At 55.0% G+C, this 14,052-nt stretch overlaps 2 protein-coding genes across 8 annotated transcripts in view; both read right to left on the bottom strand.

Moving 5' to 3' along the window:
- The window catches only part of PUF60 (poly(U) binding splicing factor 60), a 13,218-nt gene extending 6,349 nt beyond the window's left edge, over positions 1-6,869 (bottom strand). The window contains exons 1-4 of one of the 7 annotated variants that reach the window (XM_077758234.1): positions 6,771-6,869; positions 2,419-2,505; positions 255-353; positions 55-144 (exon numbers count right to left, since the gene is read on the bottom strand). In XM_077758234.1, the coding sequence (XP_077614360.1) occupies positions 55-144; positions 255-353; positions 2,419-2,505; positions 6,771-6,794 (300 nt within the window). In that variant the 5' untranslated portion in view covers positions 6,795-6,869. Of the gene's footprint in view, positions 1-54; positions 145-254; positions 354-2,418; positions 2,506-3,782; positions 3,936-6,770 lie in introns of those variants that run through there. The other 6 variants (XM_077758230.1, XM_077758229.1, XM_077758235.1 and 3 more) reach the window with 6 other exon arrangements.
- A 3,416-nt stretch (positions 6,870-10,285) lies between these two features.
- The window catches only part of NRBP2 (nuclear receptor binding protein 2), a 10,358-nt gene continuing 6,591 nt past the window's right edge, over positions 10,286-14,052 (bottom strand). Inside the window, exons 12-17 of the mRNA XM_077758133.1 lie at positions 13,974-14,024; positions 13,764-13,899; positions 12,881-12,934; positions 12,720-12,783; positions 12,566-12,621; positions 10,286-12,477 (exon numbers count right to left, since the gene is read on the bottom strand). Coding sequence (XP_077614259.1) covers positions 12,409-12,477; positions 12,566-12,621; positions 12,720-12,783; positions 12,881-12,934; positions 13,764-13,899; positions 13,974-14,024 — 430 coding nt within the window. The 3' untranslated portion in view covers positions 10,286-12,408. The remainder of the gene's footprint in view (positions 12,478-12,565; positions 12,622-12,719; positions 12,784-12,880; positions 12,935-13,763; positions 13,900-13,973; positions 14,025-14,052) is intronic.

Genomic DNA, 14,052 nt, shown 5'->3' with positions numbered 1-14,052 from the left:
CGGCCCGGGCGGGCGGGGGGCGGCCTCCAGCGCAGGGCAGGCAGGGCGGCTCACCTGCAGGTTGGTGAGCTGCTGCTGCTGGTGCGCGATGGTCTGCTTCACCAGCACGCTCTTGATGCTCTGCTCCATGGCGTACTTCTTGGCCTGCGGGAGAAGGCGGTGAGGAGCCCTGGGGGGCCCGGCTTGTGGGGAGATGCGCTTTCCCCCGCCACCTGTCCCCGGCCCCCCCTCCCCCCGGGGAGGTACACTCTCACCTTCTGGAGGGCCTCTTGCTGCTCAGGCGTCAGAGGAGGCAGTCCCAGCTTTGCGGTGGTGTTCTGCCCGTTCTCCATCTTGATGGAGTCTGTCCCCTGGCAGTGGGAGCAGGGAAGTCGTTACGAATAAACTCAAGACCTCTCTCGTGTGGCCCCAGGAGCCCCACCCCACCTGTCTCCCTCTCCAACGGCACACGGCCTCCAACGCGGACCGTCTCCGGCCTGGCCAAGATGTGCATCTGCCCGCCCGCTATCCCTGTCCCTGTCCCCAGTTCAGTCTCTCCCAAGACGCGTGGGCAGGACACACACTGAGGAAGGCAGGTACCTTGGGGGCCTCGGGACAACCCAGAGCAGCTTCAGGGCCCAGGCCACCACGGCCTCCTCAGGAGGTACCAAGACAGGCAGCAAGTGGTAAGAGGGGCCCATCCCTCGGAGCAAGCCTGACCCCAGAACCTGTCCCACGCAGAGCAGAACATCTGGCCTTAGGCACCCTTTATAAGGAAAAGGGGCCATGGTTCTCTGGACGTGCTGGGCCTCCTCATTCGCAGACTGCCTGGCACCCACCTCTGCCCTCTGCACCTTCCCACGGACCCAGCCATGGTCACAGACTCAGCTTCCCTGACTGGGTAGAGTTCCAGGGAGCACTCCAGGAGCAGGTGTGGGAAAGGGCCTCCCTCCCAGCATACCTTCGTGCAGCACCCCATCCCCTATCCCTGCACACTGCTCCCCCAGGCCACGGCAGCCCCAAAGAGGGCTCCAGTCCCCCGGGAAGAGAAGCCAGGACCAGACCAGCCAGAGGAGAAAAGTGGGTGTGCCAGTGCTGTCGCCAGGCGAGCATGGGGACCTGGAGACATTTTGGGGGGTTGGGGGTGGGGTAGCAGGCACAGCCTGCCACAGATCAGAGTAAGTGCAGCTAGGATTAAGCTTACATTCCTTCCGCCAAAATAGATTTCTAAGCTGCTTGCAGGGTGAAAAATATAACCATGTGAGCAAGAAAAAAGCCACAGCCCCCAGACCAAAGAGTACAAGTGTCAGGAGTCGGATCACACCTGCCTGCCCACCGGCTCGGCAGAGCTGCAGCTCCCAGCACAGCCTCTGGAGGGACAGCGGAGGGGACAGGCAGACCCCCAGCACAGGCACGATGAGCAAGGACAGAGGTACAAACGAGGTAGGAAAGGGCCAGCTGACCCAAACCCCAAGAATCACCACCCTGACCAGCCCAAGAACTAGGTTTCCAGCACAGGGTCAAAGGGCAGAAGGGGCCTAAAGGTCCCTACTCTGGCAACCCAGTCTGGCCCCTGAGGCTTGTCCTCTCCACCCTCCCAGCTGGCCCCACGCCAGGTTCTCTTTAGTGAGACAGAGGCGAGAGCCAGGGGCTGTGGCTCTAGAGCAGGCTGTCACCATGGTAATCGATGCCAACCCCCTTTCAGCCCCTTAGAAACTTTTCAATCTCCTCTTTGTCTTGGTAAACAAAAGGCCCTTCTCTCATCAGCCAGGGCAGGGGAGGGCTGGTTAGCTGGACACCCCTGGCCTCTTTGCCCATCTGCTTCAGCCCCCATAACTTCCCAGGATCCACGCTGCAGACCACAGCCAAACCTCCCCTGAGCGTGCGGGGGCCCACAGGAGGGCCCAGCTCCAGGAGGCCCCCAGGCCACCATGTTGAGCCCCGATTGGAACCCCCTGGAGGCGGGCACTGCCACGGAGAAGCACAAAGAACCCTATTACCCAGAGATGAGGACTGACTCCACCTCCTATAGGACCCGCCCCCAAGGACAAAGAAACGAGAGCAGGACAAGATCTGCCCACACCCCCTCCGAAGCCCGGCCTGAATCCCACGTAAACCCCGTGCTCTGAGTTGCATGTTGTTGTGCTTTGCGGTTTTATCTACATCTGAGGTCTGAAGTGAAAATCTGTTTCTGGCTCTTAATACCCATCACATTCCGAAACACCACATCTGCCCTCCTATATGACACCCATGGTTAAGGACTTGCACTTGTTCGGGGTCGGCTCCCACCTGACCATCATCACTATCTGCCCGAGGTCTGAAGACACAGGAGGCTGTGACCCACCACAGAAGCAGGGCAGGTGCTAAGGGGAGAGCCAGGCCTGAAGCCGGGTGGGGAGGGGACAAGACAGGCACCTGTGCCCGGAAGACAGAANCCTGTGGAGGTTTCCATTTGTCTCCCGCTGCCACCACTGCCGCCGCCGCCGCCGCCGGCTCGGACCCCCCTCCTTGCTGGCCATTGACCTGCTGTGGGCAGGAAAGAGATGTTATAAAGGACAGTCAGAGGACCCACCCACCCTGGTTCTCTCTCCCCTTCCCTAGATAAGGGCTAAGTGTCTACGGACGAGAAAGACAACAGAGGCACAAGAAGAGAGCAGCTCTGGCGTGGCCCCGGAGCACCCAACAGCGTCCCACTCCACCCCACGGTGCCCATTCCTCCAGCACGCCTGCAGCTGAGCAGGGTCCTGGCAAAATGGGCTGGCCTGTCAGAGCCTAGGGCAGCCTGAAGTTGGCAGTGAGTCACCAGGAAAGGACAGGAAGGAGAGGAGCTCCTGCCCCATGCCAAGGAAAGGCATCATTCCCTAGGTTTAAAACTGCCCTCTGACCACACAGCTGAGGTCTTAAGGATGGGTTCCTTTCATGCCGGCAGGCTGGGCCAGGCCAAAAGGGATGACAAGGGGCACAGCTGGCCATCTCCCCACATCCCCTCCTGAGGCAGACAGGGGCACCTCCCTAGCACCCTGCACACACGTCTGGGCTCAGCATCAGTCCGAGTGCCTTCCACAGGATCTGGCCAAGCCCAGAGCCCAAACCCCTCCTGCGGACACCTCTGAGACCGGCTGCCCTCTGAATGACACGGTCAGGTAGGCGGTCTGCGTGCATAAGCCTCCCTCCTCCTGCAGTCAAACTGCCCAGGTCTAACTCCAGGGAGGGCAGCTGAGAGCCTGGCCACACGCCACACTCAGAGGGGCCATGAAGCACTGCCACGCAGCGCCAGCCCAACAGAAAGAACGGCTCTCAACTCCGTGTAGCAAGGTGGCAGCAGCAAAGACAGGCCACGGGCAGGAGGCAGCAACGACGGGGGCTGGGGGACTTGGTGGAAGGGCCCAGAGACCTACTCCACCTTCTCAGGCCACACAGCAGGAGCTGAGAGCAGAATACACTTACCCCACTCCCAGCTCACAAGACCCACGGACATCTAGGAACACAGGGAACAGCCATGCCCATCCCTGGAGTCCTGTGCACAAAGCCAGAGGCTGGGCTGACTTGGTCAGAGTGAGTCTCAGGCCCTCTAGCCCCAAAGAAGACAGCGACACAAGCCCGTCTGTGGACATGTGGCCGGTGGGCACAGAAGCTGTGGCTAACCTAGCCCTGTGTCTTGCCCAGGGTCACCCTGAACTCAGCACCGCTGCTACTTAGAAACAATGCCCCAGAGAGCCGAAGGATGGGGGGCCCTTCTGACGTGCCCCCTGCCCCCGGAGTGAGTGTATGGCAGCTGGGGACAGGGTCCATGTCTGGCTTGCCTCAAGTACCCGGGGGCCCCCAGGAGCACATCTGGAGCCGAGGCTGCTCTCTCGAGGGTCCTAGCAAGAGATGAGGTCTGGGCAAACAATCCAGCACCGAGACCTGTGAACAGAACCAGCCTGGGGGCACCTTTATAAACAACTTCCTGCTCTCCCAAATTCACGTGACAGCCAACGTAGGAAACAGAACCTTGCTGAGGGCAGCACACCACTCAGAAGCCACTTCTCAGGAAGAGTCAGTCCAGCAGGGAGACCACAAAGAACATGCCACCACCTTCTTCGATACAAAGTCACTAATCTCACAGAGCCCAGGATTCTGTTCTAAGCAGATGCTAAGAAGACTTGGAGAAAACCACCATTCATTATCACAGCTGTGTCACCCTCTGGCAATGAAAACAGGAGGCTTTGCAGTCACAAGGGTACCCACGTCAGGCAGCAGCACGAGAAGTCCCCTATGGGAGGCAGTGCAGCCCTGTGGTTCTGGGACCCAAACCCCAGCACTGCCACTGCTCAACAGCCAAGGTACAGAGGATCACTTTCATTAGAAACACCAGAAAAGTCTAAGTAATTACGTAACATTGGCAGGGGCTGGGCTCTTCAGGCCTATGTCCCAGGGCTGGCATGCAGGTTCAGTGGGTCACCCCGTGTGAAGGTTCAAGGCTATCCCTGCAAAGGGCAAGCAAGCTCTAGGTCTGAGTGATCATCAGCACCGGCACGACACCAGTGTCAAATCCCCAGAGCAGAGCCGCTGCAGGACGCGGTCTGTCTGTTCAGTCCTCTTCACATGGTGCCACGCTGTCTACCCATATGGCTGGGCTCTGTGCTGGGCACTTTGCAGCAAAAACAAGGTGAGACGCATGCCAAGTGGCAGGTAGAGGAGAAGACTTCTGTAGTTCATGAGCACAAAGAAACAAATCCAGCAAGTGCAGGATGCACAGGATGGGGCTGAAGCACACTCAGTGAGGCAGCCAGGGAAGGCCTGTGAGGCAAGCGCAGACCAGCACCTTCAGGAGAAGTGAGCACCAGTGCCCACAGGGAAAGGAGAGGGCCTGGCGCCCCGCCACATGGATGGAAACCAAGAGTAATGGCCCCAAGTAGGAGTGAGCCCAGTGGTCAAAGCCAGGAAAAATGAAGCATAAGTCACAGACACACAAGGCCACCAGAAGACTACATCCCTGATAGGAAGGGGCTGTGGCCTGTTTCTGCAGTCAACAGGTGGAAGGCACAGAAGTGACAAGCGGCACTTCTGCATCTTCCTGTGTCCTTCCCCACTGGTCACTGTCGGCCAAATTCAGTGCCCCTCTGTCCCACGTCCCACAGAGCTGAAGCCCCATCTCAGGACAGCAGCAGTGTTGCTCAGCATGCACAGACCATGGGACGGAACAGGCTCTCACTATGCCCACCTATGACAGTTGTAAAACAAGCTGTGTAGAGAGACGTCCACTAAAAAGGCTAGAAGAGGAACACATCAGACCCCAAGCTGGACCTCACTCCCAGAATCTGATGGAAGCCTGAGACTTTACGGTTTCTGTACACTCATTAATGTATGGATGTGTTATCCTCTTGAGAGAGTTCAAATAAGCAACAAGCACCCCTATTGGAAACCTCAGTTTACAGGACTCAGCCTTATAGCCCGTGGCCACCTCTACTGTGAGGTCACCTCCGTCTGCCACTGTGCCACAGCAGAGCTAAGCCCAACTCATCAGTCTCCATGTCTCCGTGAGTGCGGGGTGTCACCAGCTCCAGCCCCCACCAAGGCCAGGGCTCAGTGTCCAGGCTTGGGGAAGACTAAGCATCCACTCTTCACTGGCTTCTCCTCCTCCCCCACATTCCACACTTTCCTGGGACTCTGGGTCCTTGTCTCCAAGCCTCCCTCTCCTTCACTGTCCAATTCTAACCACTGTCCAGGACAGTCACCAAGTCCTCTCTTAGCATCTAACTTCGCTCTCAGGCAGGTCATTTGCTCCTGTGGCTTCAACAGGAAGCAGGACACGGTAGAAAGTGGACAGAAGAATTAGCAAGGTCGGAGAATCACACGCTGGGGTCTCCTCACAAGCTGGGGTCTCTCTCCCCTTGGGAACCTGTTCCTGCCCCAGTGACATAGGTCCAGCCTTGCTCACGGGGTGTCGGCCCCCAGCAGACGGCCTGGCCAAGATCTTGTTCTAACCTAAGTACATTCCCTGACCCTCAGACTTCTTCCCCATCAGTCTGGCCTCCAGGCACCTGCAAGAGGTGCCTTCTCGGACAGACCTCACCACGTCACTGTGGGAGTGGGTTAGGGGCAGGGTGGCAGGTAAATAGGAAATGAAATAATGCCCTGAAGGGTCCAGGAGAACAGTCAGTCATTTAAACCGAGCAGGAAGAAAAAAAGGTCAAGGGAAGACTTCACCGTGAAGTCTGGTGCATATGAGGATTCTCCGTCTATGCCAACCGCTCCAGGTAACTGAAAGGTAGGTGAGCACTGAGCAGGGGAGGGAGAGGCTCCCTACTCCGGGTGCCCACGCCACCCTGAGCACAGGTCCCTCGGGCTGGCAGTATACACGGCCCCCCGTGGGTGGGAGCTGGTCCTCAGGGTCCACCAGACTCCCTGAACAGGGCTGGGACTACCTCTAGCTCCCCACTGCGCCCCCAAGGGCTCGGGCAGCGCCTGGGGCAAAGTAACTACTCAAGAAACGTGATGAGAGAGCACATTCCCTCCTTCCTGAATAAGGAAGACAGGATGGAGTCCCTGTTAGCTGGTAACCACGCCCCGCAGAGCATCAGCGGAGAGCAGAGTCGCAGCTGCGGATGCAAGGAGTCAAGGCGACCACCCTTCCACCCCCCCCCCCCACCCCGGCCAAGATTCCTTCCTACAGGCCCTGAACGCTTGGCGACCCCTTCCCAAGGACAGGAGAAGAGACGCCATCGTTCCCAGGAGCCGCGCCGTCAAGCCCCGGCCACAGGCGCANCAATCGAGCGGCGGCCTGCGCCCACAGGCGGCTCACTTACGAGAGCTATGGTCGCCGTCGCCATCTTGCGTCCGTCGCGGCCGCCGCGCGCGCGCCACACGCTCCTGCTCCCTCCGCGGTCTCGCGCGATCTGGGTGCCGGCGGAAGCGCCCGGAGAAGGAGGGAAGTCTCGCGACAAAAGGCGCCTTCGCCCTCGACGAGGGAAGAGAGAGGGATGAACTTCCGGTGTGGGGAGGAACCGTTAAGGGCCCGGAGGGGAGCGGGGGGGCGGGGCCGGGGCCGTGGGGGCGGCGGCGGCGGCGCGCGTCTGTTGCCCCGGCGCCTCACGGGTCTTGTGTTTGGCGGCGCCCGTCCTTCGCCGGCGGAGGGCCGCCCGGCCGCAGTTTGCCTCTTACCCCTCGCCTCGCCCCCTGCCCTCCTCCAGCCGCTGCTCCACTTTCCTGCCCCCTTAACAGAAAGACGGGTGGTGTGTGTGTCCCCTGCCTCCCCGCTCTCACCCGAGAGGCCGGACACGGGAGGTTCGGATCCCTTCCAGGGTCGAAGAAGCCCCGTTTGCCCGAACGGTCTTGCTGAAAGGTCACGAAGAGTCAGATTTCAGCTCGCGTCTTCTTTGCGTCGTGCCACGTCTGAAGTCAGGGTGCGTCCGGTGGACGACGTGCCCTCGTTTAATTAGCCACGGTCTCTTTCCTAGTGTATTCAGAAGACAGCGGTGCATCTTAAAACTGATGGCGTCATAGATTCAGTGGCTTGCAGTCTGTAGAACTGGAATCCAAAACAGGCCTGTGAACCTACCCAGTGGGAAGGGCCTGCACCGGGTCCCCATCGTGGCCTTGAGCTGCCCGAGACGTCTGCCATTTGTCACGCCCAGCCCCAAGGCCCTAACTCAGTGAAGCCGCGTCTGTAAGCTCAGTGAAACGGTCAGTCCAACAACTTCAGCCTGCCTGAGGCAACAAAATGTCTTTCCCAGTTAGGCAGGTCTCTTCTCAATCCTGAGAGGGTTTAACGTCGAGTTAATATGTTCTTCGTATCCCTCCCCTCTAAAATAATAGGATTTTATAAAGGCAAAAACCCGGGAACACAGAAGTGAAATATTGTGGGACTGGAGGAAGGTGAACAGTGGGATCTGTTTAGCGAACTGGAGGTTAGTGGTGGAGGGGTCATGTAAAAATGTGCAGAAAAGGAGGAGACCCCAGACCTCTATCCCTACTGGCAGTGGCTGGGCTGTCAGAGCAGAATCCTGTTCTGAAAGGGAGTAAGTGAGGTTCTTGCCCTTTCCCCACCTCCACCCCAGCTCTGAGTCTAGCCCCTAGAATGTGCCAACCACAAAACTCAAGCTCCTCTCTGTAGCAGCTCCTGTCTGCAAAGGAGACTGGCAGCTGGAGGGCGCTCAGGAGAATGGCCTGGCTACATCCCTGGCCTCAAAGCTCACCAGGCAATAAGCCCCACCGTTAAGATCATATCACTCTTAAGAGCAACTGGACAGCCCAGGATCACCAGACACCTTTGAAGGAAGAAGAAACAAAAATGGAAATGGAAAAGGATCTCAGAAGGAGCAGAGACAAAGCAAGAAGAAAAAGAAGAAAAGCTAAAACCATATCCTCAGAGATACCACAGAGGATGTTGCATCCAAAATCAACAATCACACAGCGCCGCTGGTGTGGTGGTATCATGCAAGATTCCCCAAATCAAGAACCATCAATATATTGCACACCTGAAACTAATATAACACTGCATATTAACTAACTGGAAGTAAAATAAAAACTTAAAAAAATCAAGAACAGAAGGCTATAAAGAGAATAGTCAGGAAATGAGAAAGAGTGCTTACAACTGAAAAATAGGAGAGGAAAATGAACAATTCAATAGAGGATTGAAAGATACAGTTGAAATCTTCTAGAATGTATAGAATAAAACCAGATAGGTAGAGAAGAGAAAATGTAATCATAATCACACTGATCAGTATTCTCCAGTGCTTAGAAATGGCCTGCCACTTCGGTGGCCTCCATAACAGAGAGGGATGGGTGAAGTGGTGAATGGGCTGGGACTTGCCACCACCACTGCAGGAGGGTGGGGGGCACAAGCACCACTCTCTGGTGGCAGCTTCCCCTGGGACATTTGACATTGATGTATAATAAGGCAGAGTGCTTGTGTGCTGGGCACTGTTCTCATTACTTTACAAACATTACCTTGTGTGATCTTTACAATGATTCCCATGGAGTGGGTATTGTTTTCCCATTTTTACAGACAAGAAAGTAGGGGCACAATATACTGCAGGAAGCAGCAGAATGGTCCCAGAGCCTATGCCCTTAACTACCATATATTGTAGTTCAAAGTTCAACATATAAATCACGAAAGTTTTTCAAAATGAGAAGGGGAAAAAAATCAACCAAAAAAAATTTCCTAGAACTGGAGGATTGGGATCTCTGGAAAATAGATGAAAGAGAAGATTTTTTTTTTTAATATTTATTTTCGGGAGACAGAGCGCAAGCAGGGTAGGGGTAGAGAGAGGGAGACACAGAAGCTGAAGCAGGCTCCAGGCTCTGAGCTGTCAGCACAGAATCTGACACGGGGCTCGAACCCACAAAGCGCAGGAACATGACCTGGGCCGAAGTCAGATGCTTAATCAACTGGGCCACCCAGGCGCCCCCCGAAAGAGAAGTTTTAAATGAAGAAATATTAAGAATTTCCAAAGGGAGGGAGGGAGAGAAAACAAGAGGAAGTAAGAGGGAGAGAAGTCCTAAAGAGTCAGAATTCAGAAATGCATAAGAATTCTTGGGACTAGAAATTCTAGAAATCTAGAATTTGTGATACCCTCAAAACCGTTGGAAGAAATAATTTTCAACTTAGGCAAACTTGTGCCTAGCTACACTAACAAGCAGATATGAGAGTAGACTAGGGACAAATAGGCAAAGACTCCATAACTTCCCACCCATCCTCTCTCAGGAAACTTGGAGGATGTTCCTCCTCAAACAGAGGGTGAGTGAAGGAAGATGAAAGCTAAGGATCCAGTCAAATGAGAAAGGAGGTGTTCCAGGATGCTGGTGAAGGAACAACTCATGCTGACAGCTGGGCTACAGGCCCAAGAACAAGCAGCCTGGAGCAGAGAGCTGGCACAGTGGGGGCTCTGGGAAAAGATGAAATTGAGCAGTCAATTGTGGAATAAATCTCAAGTATTGAGAGGTTCACACTTCAGTAGGAGAAACTAAGAATGAATTAATGAGACATGTATAGAAAACTAAGCAAACAAAAAAAAAGGCAATTATTAACTCCAGGCAAAACAAAAAGTTGTGCAAGAAAGCAAATATAACCCTAGAACACCTGTCCTCTGCTGAGACCTGCAGTAATGAAGCTGTAATAATACCCACCACACTGAGATGATGCTGGGTCAGGACATTGAGGCCAGTGACCCTGCTCTTCTCCAAGGACACCAGCCAGGGAAGACCTTAATGTAGCAAATCCAATAAAAAGCAGTAAAAGCATGTGTGGTTTTGTGAAAGATGGGTTTTACATGCCTGAAGAAATGACTAAGAGTTAAATTTGGAAAGGATCAGAACTGGAGACTGCATTGATTGTTTATTGTTGGTTAGAAAAAAACACATTCCACTTTTAAGACGATATATATATATATAGCTTTGAAAAGATAAAAGTTAAAATGAAAACCTCAACATAAGCATGATTAAATGAAGCCATGATAGTATTGATACTTTTGAGTTCAGTTTAATCATGGGTACAATCTGTTATGCATTTGACGCTCAAATTATTTTAAGATGATAGCATTAGGATTTCCAACTGGACATATAAGTTATTTTAGAGTTGTTAATTAAGTTGGGAGATGTGAGAATTTGAATAACTTTGTAGAGTACTGGGGTGTTTAAAGACAACTTGAGATTCACTATGCTTATACATTTAATTTATTTGAATACCTTGGTAATTTTGTTTTCATTTGGTTTTGGTTAGGGTGATGTGGTAGGTGGAAAAATGACATCTTCCCTCCAAGATGTCAATGCTGTAACCCCAGAACCTGTGAATGTTACTTTATATGGCAAAAGGGATTTTGTAGGTATGATTAAGGAACCTTGCGGTATGGAGATTATTCTGGATTATCCAGGTGGACCCAACCTAATTACATGAGGCTTACGTGGTGCAAAAAAACCGACAGACGGTTCATGAGAAAGACTCAGCTAGTTGTTGCAGGCTTTGAAGATGGAAGATGGGTACATAAGCCAAGGAATGCGGTGCCTGTAGAAGCTGAGAATGACCTTCAGTTTACAGCAGTCAAGAAAATGGGGGCATGGGCCCTACCATTGCAAGGAAGTGAATTCCTTGCCCAGTGCCCAGAGCTTGCACAATGCCTGACACCGGCAGGCCAACAGCCTGGAAGAACAGAAAATGGAAACCTAGGAAAAGGCTCTAGGCTCCCCTAGAACCTCCTGAAAGGAACCCAGCCTTGCTAACACCTTGAGTTTACTCTGGTGAGACCTGTGCCAGACTGGTGACCTGTGGAAGTACAATAAATTTGTGGTATTTTAAGCTATTAAGGTTGTGGTAAATTCTTATAGCAACAACAGAGAACTAATACAACCGTGAGCTTTCCTGGTTTGATACTAGAAATACTTAAAAAGCCTGAATGCACTAAATTTATACATGCAATTTAACGTGTTTAAAAATGTTTAACTCAGTTTGAAGACGGAGGGGAGGCGGTCCGGGAGAAATGAGGCCAGGCAATGAAGGATGGGAGAGTTGAACGGGAGAGACAGGGAATCAGGAGCTGATAGTCTCAGGACCTGGGAGGCAGCTGCCATGGGAAGAGGTTAGGCAGGTAACAAAGGGGGTAGTGAACTTGAGAGGAAGCAAAGTGAGAAGCAGGTAGATGCGTGAACCCAACCCCCCCAGGCCAGGGAATGAAAGAGAAAATAGCCCTTTGGAGGGGCATGCAGGGACTGGAAGAGTATCTGCAAAAGGGTGGCAGGTCCCTGTCTCAGAGCAGTGGAAAGTCTGCAGGGGGCTCCGTGGCGGGTCTGCACTGGACAGGGGTTGGAGGGCTGTGCAAGAGCCACATGGAACGATGAACTTGGGCTCCCGGAAGCATCTCTGTCATCTGTTCTGCTAGTTTGTGGCCCTGTCCAGTTCCCAGCACTGGCCTGACGCCTGCAGGTGCGGTGCCAGTGGCTTATCGTGGGGGTTCCTCGTGGGGGTCTGTGGTTCCAACAGGGGGTGGAGCATTTCCCTGGCCAGACATCTGTCCAGAACACTGACTACACCCCCCCCCCCCAAGCACTATGGTTCCCTGCAGGGCAGCGTCCCCCAAGCTGAAGGTACAATCACTGACCAGGTATCGTGGTGGAGGGAGAGCTCTTGGTCAGGCAATGGAGGATATGGGAAGGGATTCTGAGTTGTGGAAGCTGGCTAGGATCCTGATCCTAAGGACACGTGGGGCCTAATGACTCCCCTGACCCCTAACCTAGGCTCCTTCACCTTGATAGGCCCCCTGTGGCTCCAACGCCACCACCTCCCCCACCCTGTTCCAGGGCTTCTGTGGAAGCAGTAGAAGGCAGGTGTTTGGTCATCAGTCCCCAAGCATGTAAGCAGAGGACAGTCCCTGGTCCTCTGAACCTGGGGCCAATGCTGAGCTTCCCGATGGGGGCTGCCAGGGCTGGTCCCTAGGGGCTGGGCTTGGGAGGTCACGGCTGAGCTCCAAGGTACTTGAGGAAGGTGCTTTCCAGGAAGGCAGCCAGCTTGGTCCTGTCATCCTGCAGGGTGGGAGGGAGGCATGGGGTGTCAGAGGGGTGCAGACTCTGCCGTGCCCCCCTCCCAGCCTGACTGGGCTGGTCCACACACCTCGTGAACGAAGCCGTAGTGTACTAGCTCAGCAGCGAGGTCCTGGGCACTGTCCGCTGCAGCAGGGGCACAGGCAGGGGTGGGGCAGAGGCGTGAGGCCACTGCCTGCGCCTACACCCCCACTCATCCCTGCCCAGGGCCCCGCCTGACTTACTTGGGAGCAAGTCATAAGTGAGCTGCCGATGCAGCCGGTCCTCCAGCACCAGAAGCAGAGTGAGCTGGGGAGGCAGGAGGGCGTGGTTGGCTCCTAGAACCCGCCCCATCCCCACTTCCCCTACCCTGTACCTCTGCGGGCCCAGCCCCAGCCCTGCTCACATGCCAGCGGGCCTTGTCCTCACTTCTCTCCAGGTTACATTGCATCTGGATCACCTGGGGATAGGGGCAGATCAAGGTCAACCTCAGAGGCTTGACCTCAGCACTGAGTAGCAGGAGCAGATACCACCTTGGGGGGCCCAGAAGGAAGAGTAAGGACTGGAAATGGGGGTAATTCTCTTAAGGAGAGCCTAGAAAGCACATCTGACATCATATCACATCACATCAGTAGCCTGGCAGGTTAAGGGAAACTTCTAGAAGAGTAGACACTGAGTCTGGGTACTGAAGGAGAAAGAGAGTTTCCACAGGCAGAGAGAACACCTAAACCAGGAGACAGCGGGGGAGGAGAGGGGTCAGCAGGGACACGAAGGAGCAGACGCAGGGGACGCCAGCAGGCCCGGGCCTCAGAGCACCTGGGGGTCATGTGAGGACCCCCACCATCTCTGTGGGCCGCTTCAGACGTTAGGACATGAATCCTGGCTGCACTGTGGAGGGAAGTCAGGGACTCAGCAAGCCAAGGGCAAGGGAGCAGAGAGGCCTATGGGTACATGAGATTCCTAGATGAAGGCTGCTTGGAGCACAGCAAGGACAGGGCAGGGAAGAGGGGCAGGCTGGCAAGGGGGAGGGATGGAGGGCAGGTGGGGGGGCAGGGAAGGCAGGCAGGCAGCAAGGAGACGGGCCTTCAGGGGGCAAGGAGCCTCTGAAAAGGGAGGATCCCAGCTTGTCCTACCGTCTTGTACCCCCAACAAAAGGATCAACTGGGACCTGGTGTCTGGCAGCCCAGAGGAGAGCTGGGCTGGGGGCACTCAAAGCCCCCAAGAAGGGGCCCCTCTGGGCCGGGGACAGGCCTGGGGAAGGGCGCCGTGCAGCAGAGACACGGGCTCACCTTTCTGGTCTCTGAGTCAAAAGGTTCTGGTGTCGGGGTCTTGGCCTTCTGGGTCTCCTCAGGGGGTGGGGCCAGCACTCGGGGCAGCCCCAGGGGTCGAGCAGCGGCAAAGTTCATCAGTGGGTAGATCCCGTTCCTGGGGATACACTGGGGTGGCTGGGGGCCCGAGCCTGGTAGCCGCCAGCTCCCCAAACTCAAGGCAGCTCTCACCTGACATCCTCCAGGAATTTGTCAAGCTCCAAGCAGGAGACCTCTGAGTACCTGGCACGGGGGTGAGAAGCACTGGAGA

The sequence above is a fragment of the Crocuta crocuta genome, unplaced genomic scaffold (assembly GCF_008692635.1).
Source record: "Crocuta crocuta isolate KB4526 unplaced genomic scaffold, BGI_CrCroc_1.0 scaffold327, whole genome shotgun sequence".
NCBI lineage: Eukaryota > Metazoa > Chordata > Mammalia > Carnivora > Hyaenidae > Crocuta > Crocuta crocuta.
Note: the sequence above shows the minus strand (reverse complement) of the source record. Positions and strands in the feature narration are given on the sequence as shown.